Source organism: Martes martes (genome assembly GCF_963455335.1).
Source record: "Martes martes genome assembly, chromosome: 8".
NCBI classification, from domain to species: Eukaryota; Metazoa; Chordata; class Mammalia; order Carnivora; family Mustelidae; genus Martes; species Martes martes.
The window spans coordinates 115,581,773-115,603,913 of NC_137895.1; the positions used below are offsets into that span (position 1 = coordinate 115,581,773).

General features: G+C 38.4%; 1 protein-coding gene across 2 annotated transcripts in view; it reads left to right on the plus strand.

Moving 5' to 3' along the window:
• Positions 1-844: 844 nt before the first annotated feature.
• SEC61A2 (SEC61 translocon subunit alpha 2) overlaps positions 845-22,141 on the plus strand; it is a 28,094-nt gene continuing 6,797 nt past the window's right edge. For both annotated transcript variants that reach the window (XR_013967225.1, XM_080810376.1), the window contains exons 1-8: positions 845-959; positions 3,038-3,105; positions 4,587-4,652; positions 11,071-11,149; positions 15,215-15,346; positions 15,470-15,579; positions 20,578-20,731; positions 21,695-21,855. Coding sequence is in view for 1 of the 2 variants with exons in the window: in XM_080810376.1 (XP_080666502.1) it covers positions 953-959; positions 3,038-3,105; positions 4,587-4,652; positions 11,071-11,149; positions 15,215-15,346; positions 15,470-15,579; positions 20,578-20,731; positions 21,695-21,855 (777 nt within the window). In the remaining variant the exon portion in view is untranslated. The remainder of the gene's footprint in view (positions 960-3,037; positions 3,106-4,586; positions 4,653-11,070; positions 11,150-15,214; positions 15,347-15,469; positions 15,580-20,577; positions 20,732-21,694; positions 21,856-22,141) is intronic.

The following is a 22,141-nucleotide window of genomic DNA, read 5'->3' on the forward strand; positions in this document are numbered from 1 at the left end:
AGAGATTAAAATGCAGGCTGATTTTTTTTTTTTAAGATTTATTTATTTATTTATTTGAGAGAGAATGAGTGAGAGAGAGCATGAGAGAGGAGAAGGTCAGAGGGAGAAGCAGACTCCCCAAGGAGCTGGGAGCCCGATGCGGGACTCGATTCTGGAAGTCCGGGATCATGACCTGAGCCGAAGGCCGTTGCTCAACCAACTGAGCCACCCAGGCGCTCTTTCTTTTTCTTTTTTTTTTAAATTAACATACAATGTATTATTTGCTTCAGGGGTACAGGTTGCAGGCTGATTTCTAAGACTGATTGCCCTTATGCCACGCTGTCCAAGAAGGGATAAGGGGGGACAAAACGCCGATCTTCGTCTATCAGAGAAGCTGAAGAAGGCGCACACGTAATAGTGGGGAGTTCATAAGCTATTAACTATGGATAGATTATCACAAGATTTTTGTCAACTTCCACGAAGTTCCGATAAGGCAGGAGCAAAATAAAAGGGCTGTTAGGGTCACACTCAGAGATGCAACTCTGGCCCGCGACCCTTGGGCGGCCGCTTTGGCCGGGTCCTGACCCGGGAGGCCTGGACGGGACTAGGAGGTCGAGGAAACGGATATTGCTTGACAGTGAGCTGGGAGAAGAGCTCAGACAGGAGAGAGGCTGGCCTCTGCAATCCCGCCAAGGCTCCAGAACTCCACTGCGTTGCTGCAGCACGCCCACTGGCGCGCTGGCGGTGACCATGGCAACGCGCGGACGTCTGCCGCGCCGGCTGCCAACGGCCGGGCCCTCGTCGGGGGGCGGGCCCGGGCGGGGCGGGCGTGCGGGTCACGTGGCGCGGGGCGGAGCCTGCGCGGGGCCGACCAGGAGCGCGTCGGGAGCGGGCGGCGAGACCCGAGCCGTGGGACCCGAGCGAAGGCAGTGCCGAGGCCGCCGTGCCCCGCCGGGCCGCCCCAGCCGCCGCCATGGGCAGTGAGTAGCGGCGGCGCAGCGCTCGCCGGGCTGCGGGCCTCCACGGGCTGCGGGCGGTGGGGCGGGCGCCCGGCCGGGGCCGCCCAGCCCGGGGGCCGGAGGGAGAGGCGCGGGCCGCGCCGGGCCGCTGCGGAGGGCGCGGGCCGGGGGCCTCTTCCGAGGCTCCTTCGGCGGTGCGGCCTTTCCCGGGCCAGCTGCGGGGCCCGGGGCCCGGAGGCCCGCGGTTTGCGCTGGCTAGGTGGCGGGGCGCGGGGGACGGTGAGGGGAAGCCATTGGTTTTGGGGGCGGGGAGTTAGGGAACCGAGCGAAACCTGGACCACTTCTAATTTTTCAGGAGCTTAGGAAGCTCACATTTTTATTCCCAAGTCACCCTTCCTCGGCACGTTAGTGTGATGAATAAAGCTCTCTGACTTGTTGGATTTTTTTTTTTAAAAGTGATGCATGGCATGTATTTTAGGGGAGGAAGAAAGTGCGATTGGCAGCATAGCGTTTTCCCTAAAATTTTCATTTCAGTTATTTTCTAGCGTTGACTGAAAACTCACTGTGTGTGAGGTTGTATAAGCCTTAGGGACAAGGCCTTGAATTATGGGGATCTTTGAGGGCTATCTCCTGAACATTCAGCGCCCCGTGCATTCACGCATATACTTGCATAGCTGTTGCCGATGTTTGTTGGATGAATGGTTAAGTGCAAACCTGAGCGGTGCATCCACTGGCCAACTAGTGAACATTTAGAAAGGAAATAGAGGAGACCCCTGACCTTGAATTTACATTTTAATCGGTGACATTCTGCAACGCAAGAATAGACAAGTGGCCTACAGAAGCATTGCTTGAACAGGAGCTCTCCAACACCAATGATGGGACAATGCCAAGAAATATGGGAGGGTGATTTGGATTGAGGTGGGACGGGAAGAGGGATAAAGGAGTCTGGGAAGTTTCCTGATGTGGTTGGTAATTTGTGTTGCATTAGAGAAGAAAGCTTCTATAATTCACATTTTCCAAATAGTCTAAAATGGCACTTGGGCAATGAGTATCTGCCTGTGGGAATTTCTGAGTTCTGTCAAATGTCAGTGACTGCCATCATTTTGAGAAGTTTCGTGAGATTATATAGTCAGCTTTTAGCTCACTATGAAAGTGTAATTAGTTAGGTCAGTTTTAAAACAATTTCATGATGTTAGGATACAGACTGCAGCCTCTGTAGGAGATGATGATCATAACTAATAGTGCCTTCTTGTGTTTCTGCACATTACAGACGCTGGCAAAGACTGAGAGAATATCATCTTCATTCTCCAGTTCTTTGGCAGGAATTGACTTAAGCTATGCCAGAATATAGTGTCTATCCTTAAAGAACCTTGGTTTGTCTTACTTTGATATGTTATAAGTTATCTGGAAAAGCAGTACTTTCTCATGAAATGTCATGGTCATTTTCTGGGCTGATTATCATCCATACACAAGTACTTTGAGATCATTATGTGGGAGAGCAACCAAGCAATGAAGGTTGATGTAAGTGAAATGAAATAGAGATTGTATACTTAAAAAAAAAAAAAAAAACCAAAACACACAAAACTCTCTATGTAGAAGGTGAATCCATAATCTTTCTCACTTATGCATTTCAGCATCTTTCAATCTAAATTAAGTCAGTTCTGCAGTTTCAGCACATTTCCTCTTGCATTTCTCCTCTAATACATCTTATTTTCTTCTATAGTGCATTGTCGTTTGGGTAATGTAGTAGACTGCATTCTCTCACTCTTTCTTTCTTGATGTAGTGATGTTTATGAAAGTATTCCTTTTCTGTATATATAAAAGGGCTGGATACCAACATGAGGAAGCAAAATAATGGCACAAGGGTATTTGTATTTGCTTCTACTGAGTAAACCCTTAAACCTTTTGGATTCTTTCGTCCCTTAATTATTTCTCTTCCCTGATAATATTTGAAATGGAGAGCACTGTGATTACTTTGGAGGTGGAAATGGGATGAATCTTCATTAAAAGTTAGAGGATGTTTGTATTTGTTTCTATAAAAAGGTACATCTCTTTTTAAAATCTTTGTAACAGAGATGTTCTTTTTTTTCTTTTTACAGTCAAATTTTTAGAAGTTATCAAACCTTTCTGTGCAGTTCTACCAGAAATTCAGAAACCTGAAAGGAAAGTAAGTATAACATATTGGTAATATAGAGGGTAGCTAAATGACTTACTCTACTGAACTAGCAAGATTGATTTACTGTCCCCAACCCTTTTCTGGTATATTTGGAGAAATAGAACTGCTCTTCCTTGCAAGAGGCTCAAAGTAAGTAATACTAGTTTAAACCAGTTTAGATGGGTTATCCTCTGTTTTTAAAAAGGACTGTTCTTTAAGTTGGGACATTTCCAAACTAAGTGTTTCTTTGGCCTGTGTGTTAGATAAGATATTCTATCTCTAGGGACCCACTGCACTATGAATGACTCGTCTGCTGGGTCACTTTTGATGAGTACAGTTGTTTTACCTAAATGATTTACAGTTGTGCAAGTATATGCCTCCCATTTCTTGATCATTCAATACATGGAAGAATCACAGAAATGCATTCAGAAAATAATATGACTGCATCAAATTATTCTTCAATCCTTGTGCACTTTTGGAACTCAGGTATTTAAATTCAGTAATACTGTTAGTCCCAAACTGGCCAATTCCCTGACAGTCCTGTTCTGTGCTTTTGAGATCTCACAAAACTAACAGAAATAGATGTGTACAAAGAGATAAGTGAAACTTTTGTTAAACTTACTGTTTTATTTAGAAGTGTATTTTTTTTAATTGCTTTGTGCTTTTAAAAATAGTTGTTTCAGTTACATGTTAGGCATCCCGAGAAGCTCTAGCTTTTCATATTCCATAAGATGTTCATATAATATTATCATGGGCAGTCCCTGCTTTGCACAATGCTGTGTTAACTGAAATGCATGCATACTGGATCTGTGTCTTGGTTTTTATCCTTTTTGGTTTCAGTTAATGTAGTACAGGGTGTTGAGGCCTGCCTGTATTTAATTTCCTTAATTCTCGGAAAAGTAAAGAAGGTATGTTTGAAAAGTTGAGCTGGGATGCCTGGGTGGCTCAGTTGGTTAAGCAGCTGCCTTCGGCTCGGGTCATGATCCCAGAGTCCTGGGATCGAGTCCCACATTGGGCTCCTTGCTCAGCGGGGAGCCTGCTTCTCCCTCTGCCTCTGCCTGTGCTCACTCTCTCTGACAAATAAATAAATAAAATCTTTAAAAAAAAAAAAAAAAAGAAAAGTTGAGCTGTTTGCTTTAGCTGATACTAACTAGGTGAGAGTTTTTTTTTTTTTTTTTTAAGATTGTATTTATTTATTTGACAGAGAGAGATCACAAGTAGGCAGAGAGGCAGGCAGAGAGAAAAGAGGGGGAAGCAGGCTCTCCGCTGAGCAGAGAGCCTGATGCGGGGATCCATCCCAGGGCCCTGAGATCTTGACCTGAGCCCAAGGCAGTGGCTTAACCCACTGAGCCACCCAGGCACCCCTAGGTGAGAGTATTTTAATAGTAAATAATTGGAGCCTGTCATGATGCAGAATGTTATGCTTTAATGTGGAATTTTGCTTTGTATTTGCTGTTTCTTGGTTTTGATTGATCATTCTTATTTTGTTGTAGATCCAGTTTAGAGAGAAGGTACTATGGACTGCCATAACTCTCTTCATTTTCTTAGTATGTTGTCAGGTATGTAACCAAAATATTAATTAAATGTCCATGCTGTTGTTGGAGGGTTTTGATTGGTTATAATTTGAGAAAATTTATTTTAGTTAAAATAATAGCCTGAAATATTTTGAGCATTGTTATTTTTAATCTGAGTTGATGGTGAAAATGGTTATCTTGTCCTACTGTGTATTCTTTTTTTTTTAATTAGTGGGTTTGAACATTTAAAAATTTTTTTAAAAAATTTATTATTATTATTTTTAATAAACATATTATGTATTTTTATCCCCAGGGGTACAGGTCTGTGAATCGCCAGGTTTACACATTTCACAGCACTCATCATAGCACATACCCTCCCCAATGTCCATATCCCCACCACCCTCTCCCATCCCCCCTCCCCCCAGCAACCCTCATTCTGTTTTTTGAGATTGAGTCTTTTATGGTTTGTCTCCCTCCTGATCCTATCTTCTTTCATTTTTTCTTTTCCTACCCCCCAAACCCCCCACATTGCATCTCCACTTCCTCATATCAGGGAGGTGGTTTGAACATATTTTTTCTTTTTTTCTCTTAGTGTGTAGTTAATGATCTTTAACCATTTTTTTCTTGAGGTTTTTTTGTATAAAGACAGATTTTTATATATAAAAGCATTAAACCTTTGACACATACATTGCAAATTTTTTTTCTATTTTGTTGGCCTTTAATCGTGTTGTAAATAGCATGTATTAATTTTAAAACTCAAAATGTCAAATTCTAGAACCCCAGTGATATACTGTATTTATAAATAGATATAATTCATTGATGCTTTTTATTAGTATTTTGCAGAGATTAAGAATGAGGGTAAAATGTGACCTGTCCCCGTCACAAGATTGTTGAGAGGATTAAACTAGATGCTTTAGGTGCAAGTTTTTTGAGGATGGGGCGCGCCTGGGTGGCTCAGTGGGTTAAAGCCTCTGCCTTTGGCTAGGGTCATGGTCTCAGGGTCCTGGGGTCGAGCCCTGCCTGGGGCTTTCTGCTCAGCAGGGAGCCTGCTTCCTCCTCTCTCTCTGCCTGCCTCTCTGCACTCCTTGTGATTTTTCTGTCAAATAAATAAATAAAATCTTAAAAAAAAATTAAAAAAAGAGCTATCGAAAATACATAAAAAGAAGTATAAAAAATTATATTAGGAAGCAGTAGAGCAGATTAAGTCCGTAGTCTGGGGAAAAGCCAAATGTATTTTTTTTTGAAGAGTGAAATAATTTGGTCATCAAGATATTTTACTGCTGTACTGAGTTGAAAATTGTTTTGGGTGGTCAGAGAGAGAGAACTTTTTTTTTTTTTTTTAAGATTTTATTTATTTATTTGAGAGGGAGGGAGAGTGAGAAAGCTTGAGTGGAGGGAGGTTCAGAGGAAGAAGCGGTCCCCCTGCTAAGCAGGGAGCCCCATGCCAGATTGGGGACTCGATCTGGAACTCTGGGATCATGACCTGAGCTGAAGGCAGTGGCTTAACCAACTGAGCCACCCAGGTGCCTGAGAACTTTTTTTAAATACGGAAAACTAGAGAGAAAAAAAGAATAATCATCCATGTTTTTACCAGCTACTTTTAACATCTTAGAAATTCCCCTCCCCTCCATAAAAAAATTAGATTTATAAAGGTATAATTTATGTATGGTAAAATACACTTATTTTTTAAGTGTACATTTTGAAGAGTTTTGACAAATGTAGACACCCACATACCTGCTACCTCAGGGGATACAGAACATTCTGTCACTCCAGAAAGTTCTGTGTAATCTCTTAGTCAGTCTCCAACTCACCCCCAGTGTCAGGCAAGCACTGATCTGCTTTCTGTTCCTATAATTTGATTTGTTTTTTTTAGAATTTCATCTAAGTGGGATCATGCAGTATCATTCCTTAGCTCTGGCTTTATCATGAGTATTTTGAGATTTGTCCCTGTGTTTGGTAGAGCAGTAATTCATCCTCCTTATTTCTGAGGAGTGTTCTACTGGATGACTGTACAAAATTCGTTCATCTGTTCACTTGCTATTGGACATTTGGGTTGTTTCCAAGTTTTGTCTATAATAAAGTTGCTGTGACCATTCCTGAGCAAGACTTCCTGTGAATATTTGTTTTCATTTCTCTTGGGTTAATTCCTAGGAGTAGAATTGGTGGGTTGTATGGTAATTACATGTTCAGCTTTATAAGAAATTGTTGAACTTTTTTCTAAGTGATTGCCCCATTTTTTATTTTTACCAGGCAGGTATAGGAGTTCCAGTTTCTCCCCTTCCTTGTCTGCCCTTCCTGTTGAGCATTTTAGTATTAGTCATTCTAATGGGTGTGGTTTTTAATTTGCATTTCCCTAGTAAATGGTATTGAGCAATTTTTTCATGTATTTATAGGGCATTTGTTTATCTTCTGTGAAGTGTCTTTTTCCAATCTTTTGCTCATTAAAAATTTTTATTATTGTCTCACTGAATTATATGCATTTTTAAAAGATTTTTAAAAATTTGAGAGAGAGGGAGAGAGAGACTGAGCACAAGCCGGGAGGGCGGGGCGGGGGTGGTAAGAGGGAGGAACAGAGGGAGAAGGAGAAGCAGACTCCCTGCTGAGCAGAGAGCCTGATGTGGGGCTTGATCCTAGCACCCTGAGATCATGACCTGAGCTGAAGGTAGATGCTTAACTGAGTCACCCAGGTGCCCCGAATTATATGCCTTTTAAAATATTCTCTGGATACAGGTCCTTTGTCAGGTAAATGTACTATGACTATGTTTTCCTAGTGTATGGCTTGCCTTTTCATTTTCTTAATATCTTGTGAAGAACAAAAATCCTTCCTTTGGAAGTTCAGTGACTTTTTTCTTTGATGGTTCATGGTTTTTGTTTCCTATCTTCTAAGGTTGTGAAGATTTTTTCCTGTATTCTTCTTAATATTTTATAGTCTTGGCTTACATGTTTTGGTCTGTGATCTTTTTGTGTTAATTTTTGTGTATGGTGTAAGAAAGGTTTGGGTTCATTTTTTTCTGTTTGGATAGTCAGAAAAGGCTCTTCTTTCTCCATTGAATTACTGTGGCATCTTTGTTGAAAATCAGTTAACTGTATAAGTGTGGATATATTTTTGTACTCTGTTCTTTTCCATTCATGTATATTCCATTGTTATGGTCACACTGTTTGATTACCGTAGCTTTATATTAAGTACTGTAATCAGGTCGTAAAAGTCTTTCAACTTTGTTTTTCCTTTTCACAATGGTTTTTGATTATTCTAGGTTTTTCATATTTCTGTATAGATTTTAGAATCACCTTGTCAGTTTCTATAAGAAAGCTTGCTGGGATTATGATTTGTATTGCTTTGAATTTATAGATAAATTTAGAAAAAAATTACCTTCTTGACAATATTGAATTTTCTAATCCAAGGGTCAGCAAACATTGTTCTGTGAAGGGCTACGTAGTAAATATTTTAAGCTTGGCTGCTAGAACCCAAGACCCGTAGGAACTGTGTTGCTCAAAAAGTGTGGTATTTCTCATGACTGTTTCATGCAATTAATTAATTTATGCATTTTATGTTACTTTACTTTTTTTTCCTGCAGTATGATTGCATAGTTGCCAAAGTGTGCTTTATGTCTTTCTCATGTTTAGGCAGTTCTGCCCAGTGCTGGTAATTTCTTGAATCTCTTTCCATTGAATTTCAGACAGGTTTATTTTCCCCTCCTAGCCACAGTTAAGGGGCTTGAGGTCTCCTGTTTCACCAAGTTTTCTTTAGTTGGAGGGAATGGTGGGGGGTGAGATAAGCAGTGATAAGTGTAATAATTACTACGTGGGCCTGGCTGTCTCCTCTCCCGAAGTGGTTCTCATCAGGTGATTGAACAGGCTGTTCCATTCCTGACCTCAGATCATTCCCAACTCATGGTGACCCTGTAATTGTCACCAGAAGAGAGCCCCACTGCTCACTTCTCTCATCTGTTTCATCCCAGCTGCTGTTTCTAGTCCCTTTAACCAAAGGAGACAAAAAGAGAAGGCTATCTCTGCAGCCTGCTCCTCTCCAGGTTTGGAATGTTGTGGGGGATTGTGAGGATTTTGTTGCCTTCCCATTGTGATGGCTGGAGCAGCTTCATGCTGGGCTCTCTGCTTCTCAGTTGTCCGCACTTTTCTCATCCCCATGACCACCAGTGCTTCAAGTTCATGATCCCTTTTCTTCTTAGGCTACTTCATGGATTTTTTATTTTTTCCTTAGGGTTTTTTTTTTTTTTTTTTTTTTTTTAAAGTAGTCTCCATATCCAGCATGGAACCCAGTGTGGGACTTGATTCACGACCCTAAGTTAGTTTCAGGACCTGAGCTGAGATTGAGTCAGATGCTCAACTGACTGAGCTACCCAGGCACCCTTTTTTTGTTAGCTTTTTTCACTCTTGTTAGCTTCTACTATTTTACATGTTTAAAAAAGTGTGTTTTCTTATGCATGGGGGAGTTGCTGCTCAACTATCGTTGTTGTACGTAAACCAATAGCTATTGATTTTACTGAGAGGAATAAAATCAGACATTGAGTTTAATAATCCAGTTGTCTTCAGGAAAGGAGGGAATGCCATTACTTAGGGCAGGTTGGCTGACTTTTTCTTGTTCATTGTCCCACAAATCATCTAATTGTGGAGGTAATGGCCATCTCTATCAGGTGCAATTAAGCAAAGTAATTTGACTGATTGACCTCTCTCTCACTTACGGAAGATTGTGATATGGACTGTCCTGTAGTGTTAATTGGTTCTTATACACTAACTTCCTTCCTCCCTGTCTCTCACATTACCTGAAGAGTATCTGCAGCATTAGGGGACATAAAATATCCATGCTTCTTGCTTCACCAGCTTTGCTACCCAGCTAATAAATCCAGATGCCCAGAAAGGGTGAGGTTGACCAGACGGATTGTTCAGAATTGTTGGCACATCTTTTGCAACTTAAAAAAAAAAAATCAGCTTTGTGTAAAGAAGGTTTTTGAAATTGGAAATGTATTTTTCTTTGTGTCTGATCCTTGCAAGGTAAGGGAAGAGGTATGACCAGGAGCTGTATCCTGAACATCGGTCATATAATAGGAAACATTCTGAAGTGAAGAATTTTTTTCTTTTTTTTTTTTTTTCCTGATGAAAAAGTAGTATGTACTTATTATAGAAAATCTGATAAATGCTGAGAAGAATAAAGAAAAAGTCAGCCTTAATCCTACCACCTACAGATAATTACTTTTCAGGATTTTAAATATTTACACTTAGTTTTATCTTTTACACATATTTTTATAGTATCAAACTTCCATTTATATAATTCTGTACCTTTCTTTTTATAGCAGGGTTTCTCAACAATGGCACTGAATTTTAGGCCCGGTTAATTCTTTGTTGTGGGGTCATTGTAGGATGTTCAGCAGCATCCCTGACCTCTACCCACGAGGTGCAGTAGCATTTCCCTTCAACTTGTGACAACCAAAAATGTCTTTGGATAGTGCCAGATATCCCCTGGGGGGCAGAATTGCCCCAGCTTGATAACCATAGTGTCATACTTGGTATTAAAACATAAGCACTTCTTTATGCTGTTACAAGCTTCTTTAAGCTTCTTTTTAGTGGCTGCATAATATTCACACACACGCATGTATAAAAAACCTTGAGTCTGACATTGGAGTGTGACTGTGGCTGTCATTAGTACCCATAGCTTAGCGAAATTATTCTAGGACTAGGTGGATATATCCTGTAATTTACTGATAGGGGTATTTTTTTAATTGTAAAAAAACCCATAAAATTTACCATCTTAGCCATTTTTTAAAAAAGATTTTATTTATTTATTTGACAGAGAGAAAGAGATCACAAGTAGGCAGAGAGGCAGGAAGAGCAGGGGGGAAGCAGGCTTTGGGGTTCGATCCCAGGACCCTGAGATCATGACCTAGGCCGAAGGCAGAGGCTTTAACCCACTGAGCCACCCAGGTGCCCCCATCTTAGCCATTTTTAAGCGTACAGTTCAGTAGTGTTAAGTGTATTCACATTGTTATGCAACAAATCTTCATCCTGATAGGTGTGTTTACTAGTAGATTTGTGTAAGTAGTGATTTCTGTTGTTTTTATTTTTGTTTAAAAAACCTTTCCTTTTAGGACACCTGGGTGGCTCAGTTGGTTAAGCCACTGCCTTTGGCTCAAGTCACGATTCCCAGGGTCCTGGGATCAAGCCCTACATCTGGCTCCCTGCTCAGCGGAGAGCCTGCTTCTCCTTCTCCCTCTGCCTGCTGCTCTGCCTACTTGTGCTCTCTCTCTGTCAAAATAAGTAAATAAAATCTTTAAAAAAAAAAACCCAAAACTTTCCTTTTAGGGTTCACTTGTTTTGTTACAGAACATGAGAAGTAATGTTTTTTTTTCTTCTTCTAAGTATTGCAAACATTAAGTAATTGAGTTGTGAATTAAGTTCCAACTTAACTTATGTAATGCATTTTTAAAAACTGTTTTATGTAATATTATAGATACCACTGTTTGGAATAATGTCATCAGATTCTGCAGATCCTTTCTACTGGATGAGAGTTATTCTTGCATCTAACAGAGGTATGTACTTCTTTTTTTGTTGTTGTTTGTTTGTTTGTTTGCCTCCATACTGGACATTAGTACTGACACCAAGTAGATGTGAAAATGTGGAAACAACTATTTTGATGTCTACAGGGGTGGGGAGCATATGGTAAAAGAAACCCGTTGCCTAGGAGAAGGGACCAACACGTAAATACTTAAACTCTGTATATATTGTAATAATAGAAATATGCACAGAGTATATAGATGTACAACAGAGAGTGGAGTGATAGCACTGTTTGGAGCTTTGGTCCTCCATCCTTTTATGGGTCATATTTTCTTTGAGACTGTAATTAAATTTTTTTTGGTACAGTATTACTTTATTTAATTTAAATTCAATTAGCCAAGGTATAGTACATCATTAGTTTTTGATAAAATGTTCAATGACTCATTAGTTGAATCTAACTCTATTAAATTTATGTATACTTTCCCAAGAAAAATTCATATATACTCACACGCCCAGATTTTGCATAAAACCTTTTGAGCTTCATGACCCTCTGAAGTCTGGTCCTTGCGTTTCGCATGGGCTGGAAAGACCCTGATCTGCAGTGTCAGAGGAGACAATACTGGTAGCATTTGAATTGGAGTTCAGTATGTGAAGGAAACGATGGGAGAGGGAAGGTTGAACTAAAAGCCCTTGTGTGTAAAGCAGTGGCTAAAGAGATAGGTAGGTACTGGATCATGAGGGCTTTGTTGGTAATTTTTTTAGATTAAAATAGAAATAATGGTTAATCATTAAAAAGCACCAAAATTTGTATGCAAATTTTATATAAATTTATATATAAATTTTATATAAAGCTGAAAATGAAAGTCTTGCATCTCAGGGGTAACTCCTGGGAAGATAATAGATTGGTGAATATATATCCAGACTTTTTCTCTGCATATATATTCACATATACAAATTTATATTTACTTTACCCTTGAACAATACAGGTTTGAACTGTGTGGGTCCACTTATGTATTTATTTAAATGTATGTATTTAAATAAATACAGTGCAGTGCTATAAATGTATTTTCTCTTCCTTAGGACATTTTTCATGACATTTGCTTTTCTAGTTTGCTTACTTACTAGTATATAACACTCACAAAACATAAAAAATATGTGTTAGTTGACTGTTGAGGTTATTGGTCAGGCTTCTGGTCAACAGTAAGCTATTAGTAGTTTAGTTTTTAGTTTGGGGGAGTCAAAAGTTATACGTGGATTTTTGACTGTATGGGGGGTGGTCAGTGGCTCTAACCTCTCTGTAGTTCAAGGGTCAACTGTGCTTGTTTTTCTAAACTAAAAAATAAGATAAATTATGTAACTGTTCTACGTAGTGTGTTTACTCAATTTCTTGGATGAGTTATTTCAGTTAAGGGCCATATGCTGTTCCATTATATGGCTCTGCCATGAATTATTTAATCATTGAGGTCTTTTTTGTGCTAGGTGCTGAGATTAGAGCAGTGATTAAGACAGTGTCCCCATCATCATGGAGTTTATATTATTCTTTTTGGGGAGGTATCCTCTACATGAAGTACATTTTGGGTGAGGGGAGAGACATTGGCGCAGAGATCTACAGGACATGAGAGGAAGACCGTGTGAAGATCTGGGGGAGGAACACTATAGGGAATATAGCATGTGCCCAGGCCCCGAGATGGGAGTGTGCTTAATGTGTTCAGGGAAGGATGTGGGGTCAGTGTGGCTAGAAGAAAATAAGGAAAGGAGTAATGAGGCAGGACATGCAGATGAGTTCAAGAGCCAGATCATAAAGGGCTTAGAGACAAAGTAGGGAGGGTACTTCAAGTGTGATTCAAGGCCGTTAGTGTCCTCTTCTGTCACACATTTAAGTTTTTTTCCCCAATTTTGCATCATTTTAACCAGTGCTACCATGAATGCTACCTCCTATCATTTTTTAATAAAATTAATTTCTAGAAGTTTTACTGTGCAAGATACAAAAACCTAAATTTTTGATAAATAATGCTAAATTATCTTCCAAAAAATTTGTACTATTTTATACACTCAGCAGTTGTGTATGAGAATGACGTTTTTCTTCCATCAGTGGATATTATTAGTCCTTTAGTCTTTGGAAGTTGGACAGGTAAAAATTGGTACCCGTTATTTAATTTGTATTTGTATGTTGGTCAGCTTGAGCATCATCTTATATTTTTATTGAATATTTGAATTTTTTCTGAGTGGACTTGTTTTAAGTAATAGAAAATTGCTGACCAGTTTAAACACAAAAATGGAATTTACTAGAAAGATACTGATCATTTTTTGGAATCCATAGAGGGGTAGAACAACTAAGCCTGGGCTGGGAGAGAAAACCAGGGCAGCTTTGATCAGCAGCAGGGACCAGGAACCTTTTCTTTGGGATTTAGCTCCCCAAATTCCTGGGTTCTTTGCTTCTTAGCTCAAAATTCCAAACTGTACGATTTACACCGGGCTCAGTCAGCTTTGGTTAGAGTTTCAGAGTTATGTAATTCAGATTTGGGTGTGGGGGTCCCCTCCTATACTGTCAGTATTTCCTGAGAAAGAACGTTATTGGGAGCAGCCAAATTGTGTTCTCTTTTTCCTTTTTAAATTTTGTTTACTATTGGTTTCTTCATTTTTAATTGATTTGGAAGAACTCTTTGCATATTAAAGATATGAACTCTGTCATTTGTGCTCAAATATTTTTCTTTTAACTTTTATGCTGCCTTTTTTTTTTTTTAAACTTTCATGCAGTGTTTTACCACATGGAATTTTTGTAGTTGTATTAACCATAGCATGTGTCTTTTCCATTGTGGATTCTCAAGTTTTTTTGTCATGCTTAGAAAGGCTTTTTCTCTTCCAAGATGATAAGCATACTCACTTGTAGTATTTTTGTTGTTTGTCTCTTATGGTTAAATTTTCTATACATCGGGCCTTTATTTTGATGTAAGTCATGAGGTAAGAAATAGAGGTGTGATTTTTTATAAATGGCCAGGCATTTGTTAAGGTCAGTTTATCCTTTCCCTACTGATTTGAGGTGCCATATTTCCTATATGAAATTGTCATTAAAGTTTGACTATATTTATTCTCAGACTAGATCCATTTGAAAGTTATAAATTTTTGTGATTTTATTTAATAAAAATGTTTACCTTCCTATTTCTGTATCTACTGGTTTTAACAATAAGAAATGTTACCTTTTACTGTTGAAGTATTTGAAAAGACATGAAGAATCCTAGAATGGAATCTTTTCTCATATTAAGGGCACCTTTTCAATATTTATAAAAGCCAGGATTTAAGGTTGTGGTATGATAGAAAGACCAGTGAAAATGTATTCTTGATGCTATAGAATTAATCATTTTACATGTTAACTTGTACACTTGGCATATTTGGTTTTCTTATTTTTCACTATAAGTACAGTATATGTTTTCTGTAAAGAAAAACTTAAAAAATCAAGAGAGGCAAAAAGAAGAAAATAATCTCACTGGGTAAAATAACCACATCTTGACAACCAGACTAAAATATAGAAAACCATTTTTCCACTGAAGTATTAACTGGAATCAAACTGTAATACTAGTTTCCAAATTTTTTATTTTGCTCTCCACTATGGCATGAACATTTTTCATGCCACTAAATGTTCCACAACAGGCATTTAGATGACTCTCCATGTGTTTTTAGAATTTGAATTAGAAGAGTCACAGATAGTCTTAAATGTCATTTTTTATTAACTTGGTATTTAATTCTCAGGCTTGGTATGTATTTCTTGTTTTGCATTAAAATAAAATGTTCAGTGTAAGTTTTAAAAATAATGATTTGGACAGATATTTTGGAAGATATCTTTCAAAGGATTTCTTTCACATTTTAAGTTTAGAATTTACGGAAATTTACCTTTTTTGGAAATAGTAATTTTGATTCAGTGAGTTGTTGCAAGGTTGTGTTAATAAATGAAGTAAATAAATGTGTTAACAAATTAATGTTTAAAGAATGAAAATCTGCCTGTTAACATTTGAGCGTGTGTTTTAATAGACATAATTAAGGATTGTAACACTTGTAATCTACATTGGGTATAGTAAAGATTTACTTTTCCTTCTCCTTTACAGGAACTTTAATGGAATTGGGTATCTCCCCAATTGTAACATCTGGTTTGATTATGCAGTTGTTAGCTGGAGCCAAAATCATTGAAGTTGGAGATACACCCAAAGATAGAGCTCTATTCAATGGAGCCCAGAAACGTGAGCCATTAATACAATTAAAGAGTCTTTTCCAAATTTGAGAATTTTGCGGTAAAGATGCTTTCCTAGTCTTTTTTGTCTTTGGTTGTAAGCATGTACTCCTTTTCCCCCAATTTTTGTCAGTATTTGGTATGATCATTACCATTGGGCAAGCCATTGTGTATGTCATGACGGGCATGTATGGGGATCCTGCTGAAATGGGTGCTGGCATCTGTCTCCTTATCATTATTCAGGTAAGAAATCCAATTTTTCATCTGCAAATAACAAAACAGTTTGATCCCTTTTTTTCCTTTCTAACAGTTCTTTAATTTTCCTCCTTTGAATTATTTAATTATAAGATTTTGATTATTGAAGTGACATATAAATCATGTTGATATAAAAAATTAAAATTTATCTTAATAGCCTCATAGCTGCATAGTATAAGGAATTATGGATCAACTATATTTCACCAATTTTTAGATGCACATTTTTTACTTTTTGATGTCTTTGAAATCAGGATTTTTTTTTTAAAGATTTTTATTTATTTGAGAGTGAGAGAGAGCAGGAGCAGGGGGAGGGGCAGAAGGAGAGGGAGAAGCAGAAGCAGATTCCCTGCTGAGCAGGGAGCTGAGGCAGGGCTCCATTCCAGCACCGTGGGAACATGACCTGAGCTGAAGTCAAACACTTAAGCAACTGAGCCACCCAGGTGCCCCCAGGGTGTTTTTTCTTATAGCAGCTGATAGTGCCCGACATTTGCTATCAGCCAGGCAGCGGTTGTGATAGTAGTCATTGTGCGCATATGTGTATCAGCTGGTTGGAGCTAGTCACGTGTTCATTGCATCCATTCGTTGTGTGCATTGTTGGTGTAACATGTTTTTGAGATTAGTTGCTGTTTAAAATGTCTGCAAGAGTGTCTGGTTTGTTATGGAACAGTCACTGTGTGTAGCTAAGACACAGAACAGGTTAGATGATAAAATCTGTGTTTAGGTCTAAAATAGCTTTTCTTATAAGTAGAAAATAAAAATTCTTTGTGATAAGTTATTGTGTCATAGTTTAATTGATGATGTATTTTTTCTTTCTTAGTGGTATATAAAATGATGGCATCACAAATAATATCTTACAGCCGGTAAAATACACGAACCTGATGAACCTGTATATGCATATTCCATGGATTTTTAAAGTAGATCCTTTGGTATTAAACTTTTTTTTTTCTGGAATTGAACTTTTATTTTTTTTAATTTTTATTTTTTTAAAGATTTTATTTATTTTTTTGACAGAGAAAGAGAGGGATCACAAGCAGGCAGAGAGAAGGGGAAGCAGGCTCCCTGCTGAGCAGAGAGCCCGATGCAGGGCTCGATCCCAGGACCCTGAGATCATGACCTGAGCTGAAGGCAGAGGCTTAACCCACTGAGCCACCCAGGCGCCCCTGGAATTGAACTTTTAAAGGCCAATATAAAATTATTCCTGTAGTAAGTGTCTCAGAATTTTCAAAGTTAGAAGATACTTCTCTAATGTACAGTCCTTAGAAGTCATTTAGAGAGGCTATCCACTAATGGATTGTACTTAATTTACATAATAATTATTTATGGGATTTTGAAAAGAAGTTTAATAAACACAACATCTAGAGTCCTGGTTATTTTGGAAATGCCTCTTCTTGCTCAGTCTATGGAATTAGGATTCACTTAGCAACATTTTTTTTTAATGGTCAGAGCATTAATTTCAGAAAAATATTATTAAATAAAACTAAGATACCAACTTATTAATATATACATTGAGAAATAGGACCATTTCAGATTGGCATGGTTGACCATTTTTTAATGAGAAACCTTTGTAAGAAGCACAATAAGATCTTGTGCATATGATTAGAGCAAAGAGAATTAGGTTGTTCAAGTAGTTATCGGTGTCATTACAACAGGGAGGGCTCTTCTAACTAGATGGAAATATTTTGTCTTTTGACCAGGTAAGGAATTTTTAATGGGTTAGCAGTCTTTGGTAGGTTTCTGAGCTCTAGTGTGTTCCCATAATGTCCTTACTTCTCCATTAAAAAAAAAAACTGATTGGCAAATTTATAACCTTTGAGAATTAGAGGAAGCAGTGTTGCAGTGGCTTGGGAGAGAGGATCCTCTGAAAACTGATTTATGTGTTTCAGTGCTTAGGATCTCTCCGCGTGCTTTTGCCATTGTTGAGGATACTGATGCGTCAGTTGTTGTCCTACTTTGTTTCCTTATAGCCTTTGCTTTATACAACTTGTAGTTCAGAATAGCTCCAATTTTTATTTTTATTTTTTAAAGATTTTATTTATTTGAGTGAGAGGGAGGGAGGGAGAGAGAATGTGAGCACAAGCAGGGGGAGGGGCAGAAGGAGAGGGAGGAGCAGACCCCCGCCAAGCAGGGATCATGACGCCAGGACCCTGAGATCGTGAAACCAGGACCCTGGGATCATGACCCGAGCCAGAGGCAGACACTTAACCAACTGAGCCACCCAGGCGCCCCCAGAAGAACCCCAGGTGTTAAAAGACACTTGGATTTGGCACCTAGCTATTAGAACATTATGCTCCAGTACAATTTTTCTAGTATTTTAGTAAGGATAATTTTGGATTCTTGAAGAATTTCATCTGACCAGTTCTGGGTTAAAGCATTGACTCCTGTGCAGTTGTTACAAATTTGAATTTGAGATAAAACAGAGTTAAGCTATTTTAATTTTTATCCCCCAGTATCAGAAGTCAGGGAATAGTTATATTCTAGGAATGAAATAAATGGATATATACTTTTTTAAAAATAGAAATTCTGGCATACAAATACTTGTGGTTAATTCTTTCAGTGTTAATGTATAGAGAAATGTGTTTGATGATAGGTAGGTAGTGTGTCTTTAAAGGTATTGCTAACATTGAAATTGTATGGATATGCTAAAGAGAGATAATTGGATCACTGTGTTTCACCCAGAAACATAGATTGTGAAAACTGTTTGCATGTTGTTAGGTGAGGTGTTTCTTGCCTTAATTATTCTTGTTTCCTTCATGTGGTCATGTCTTTTAACTAGTGAGATTTGAAATCTAAATAGTGGATCTTGATTAAAATAACAGAATAGAAAATATCAGTGTGCATGGCACACAGGAAAGGTAAGTATCGTGTTGTACAATTGCGTGCGTGTGTGTGCATGCACAAATAGAATTAAAATGTAAAGAGTTATTTTTATGCCTGATTTTGAGATTTCTACCTGTGACACATTGCGCAAGCACGTGCAGGTAGCATTGAGTCTCTGTCAGTGTTGTAGTCAATGAGATGCTCTAGCTTCTTGGTTTCTCAGCATCTCCCATCTCAGAGGCATAGTTCACATGCTTTTTACAGGCTTTTATCTTATTCTTTAGATTATAGAAACGATTTCTCATTTAGACTTCTCTGTAACTCCTTTCTCTGGTTAGAAAAATATGAGTTTGATTTTCACAGGACATACATGAATCACTCTGTAGTCTGATGGTTATTGGTCTGAACAGGCGGTTTGGAGAATTACAGGTATTTCAGAGTGACTTTATGACTCTGGAAGGTCATTTAATCAGAAGCCCATGATCATACTTTCTGGTGGGCTGGTAGTTTGAGGACAGCGGTTAGTCCCTGCACAAGGTTGGTTTTCTAATTGGGAGTATTTGTTTACTTTTTACATAATTGTGGTCAAATTAAAATCTCAGTACTAAGTCCTAACTTCTCTTTTATCTTGTCAAAGTGTTAAGCTTGGTTTTCAAACCAGTAAAGGATTCATGAGCATTCTTAGAAGTTTGAAGAATTTGTACCCTTTTTCCAATCCTTTGAAAGTCAAACTAAAAGACTGTAATAGACAGTTTAGGCTCTGTACAACCACTGAAATGACAGTTAAGGGAAAAAAAACTGCTAAAGGTAAGCATGCTTAAAATGGTGTACTGTAGTTTGCTCCTTTTGTAACAGGGGATGTCAGGTAAACTGAGTAAGTAAGAGGGTGGGAGGCTGCAGAGCTGGGCAGAATGGAAGTGGCATTTCCTCACTTATGTAGATGGGGTTTTTTAAATGGGGACAGGTGTGAGGTTGGAGGCCTAGAAACATCTTTTCTTTCCCTCTTGATCAGGTTACTGCAGTGCAGGGAAGACGTGACTGTGGAGGTCACTTGCAAGGCTATGGATTATTTTTAACTGGTGTATGCTTTTACAGAAATGTCTTCTCCAAGGAGAAAATTAAGAATTTTCAATTTCACATAAGCTAAAGTTATTATGCTTTTATTTTTTAAAAAAAAAGGATGAGCTTAAGAACCTGGCAAATCCTTGTCTTCAAATTTACATTCAGTCTTTGTCACTGTACGTATGGAGTGCATTTTTGACATTGTTATAATCTGTATACATATTAATTTGTGCTCTTTTTGACTTATTCTCTCTATATATTATAGGTGAGCCTTAAACAACAGAGCGGTTGGGGTGCTGACCCCGCCCATGCAGTTGTAAACCACATATAACTTTAGACTCCCTCAAAACTTAACTACTAACAGCCCACTATTTACCTGTAGCCTTGTCAATAGCATAGGTGGTCGATTAATGCACATTTTATATGTTATATACCATATTTATATGATGTAGTAAGCTAGAGAAAAGATGTTAAGAAAATCAGAAGGAAGAGAAAATACATTTATAGTACTACAGTGTATTTATAAAAAAAAAAAAACCCAAACCTGTGTATTTGTGGACTTGTGTAGTTCAGACCTGTGTTGTTCAATGGTGACTGTATACGTAATATAATATACCCAAGTATTATGCATAATACCTTAAAAATGTATCAGCATGGTTTACATACTTTTCCTTTAGTGGCAGTATGCAATTGTGCCTTGTTATTATACTGTATTTCATTTGGTCTTTCACTTCCTTGGAACTACTTGGAATGTTTTCAGTGTTTTGCTGTCCTAAATTGAACAAGTTTGAACATTTTTGCTTTAGAGTGCTTTTAATAGGCCTTACTTAAACATTGTACGAAACACTATTCAGATGGTTTATAAAAAATGCTTTAAAGGTTGAAATGTCTGCTTTATAATGTAACGATGTTTCCACCCATCTGATTTGCAGAAATGACTTCTCACAAAAGTGGGGTTTAAAAAGATGCAGAGTCGTAACAGTGATATTGCAACAATTGGGTTTTACTATTAAAAATGCCCGTACTTTGAAAATAGTCAATGGTGTTCACCTTCCCCTTTCTTGAGTTTATTCTTGCTTCAGCTTACTTGCATTTCTTTCCCCACAGTTGTTTGTTGCTGGTTTGATTGTGCTGCTGTTAGATGAGCTGCTACAGAAGGGTTACGGCTTGGGGTCTGGTATTTCCCTCTTTATTGCCACCAACATCTGTGAAACCATTGTCTGGAAGGCCTTTAGTCCCACTACTATTAACACTGGCAGAGGTACATTGCACAGTGACTGCAACTGCACGAGTTTTGCTGGATGTGTGCTGGAAAGTAACCCATCACGGAGCAGGACGTGCCTGTAAACATCCTGGTTTGCTGTCCCAGGGGACATCTGGTGCTAATTGCTCAAGAGTTAAGCAGCAGAGTTTGTGGAGTATGAAATAGTACTTCAAAAAGAATCATATCTAAATGTTAGCCTCTGCTCGTTGAAAATTTCAGTGGTTGCAAACAAGCTTTTTAAAATGTTACTTAAGCCATTGCCGCAGAAGTCATTGATTTGACCGATTTCCGCATTTCCAGGGGGAGGAAAAGGTAGTGGATTAAGATTTTTCAAATGAAAACACTATTATTTATTGTATCGTCAGGGAGCACTAATACTTTTGCTGCCACTCTCCTTGGCTTTCAATAGCAACTAAATTTTGAAATCCTTCATTCTGTCTTTCCCCTTACCCATCTCCATTTGTCTCCAATGCCATCCAAGCTTCATAACAGTTAACGTCTAAACTGATCCCAGCCTTAAGAAAAGAGCAGTGATGGCTTTATTAGTATTCTTGGTAAAATAAACTTAAAAGCCAGCTCGATAGAGTGACATAGATCTTTTGATTCTGACATCTTTATTCTGCTTTGCTGCTGCTTTTCCCCCTCCCTTTCTCTTCCCTAAAGTAAAGGGGAGGCAAATCATTATGACCTAAATATTTGCTTAGGCTTATTCTCCTTTAGCTGTTTTCATCAAGAATAGTCTCTTGAGAAAACTTGAGATTTGTGCTAAAAAAGATACATTTGCCTCCATGATGTAAAGATTTTTGGAAGCCCCACACATGGCTGATTTATAGAGTAAACATTGATGAATGATTTTGACTCCTATTTTTGCCATGTACTGGAGTTTCAAGGTTATTTGTTTGATCTTAGGGAGAGCTCTGGAGAAAGAGTCTACAGTGAATTTGTCTCTTGATTTATCAGGTACCGAGTTTGAGGGTGCAGTCATAGCGCTCTTTCATTTATTGGCCACCAGGACAGACAAGGTCCGAGCTTTAAGGGAAGCTTTCTATCGTCAGAACTTACCCAATCTCATGAACCTCATCGCTACGGTGTTTGTGTTTGCCGTTGTTATATATTTTCAGGTACGTATACTTTCTTCACCGGAGTCAGGGGGATGTGGATTTTTATTTTGCTTTTAAAGAAAAGAATGCTATTTGAAATGTCAGTATCTGACAAGTCAGTGTTGCAGAGTCTAGTCAAGCAAATAATTCTGTTCTTTCAACTGAGGTTCAAAATATTGGTGGTGATGGCATAGAACAGGAGTTACATTTCAGTGTGTGTGGGGGGGGGTGCAGGGAAAATGTTAGCGTTGCTTCTCACATTCCCCACTGTATTATTCTGCCTGTCATCTGTGTTCTTTAGTTGAGA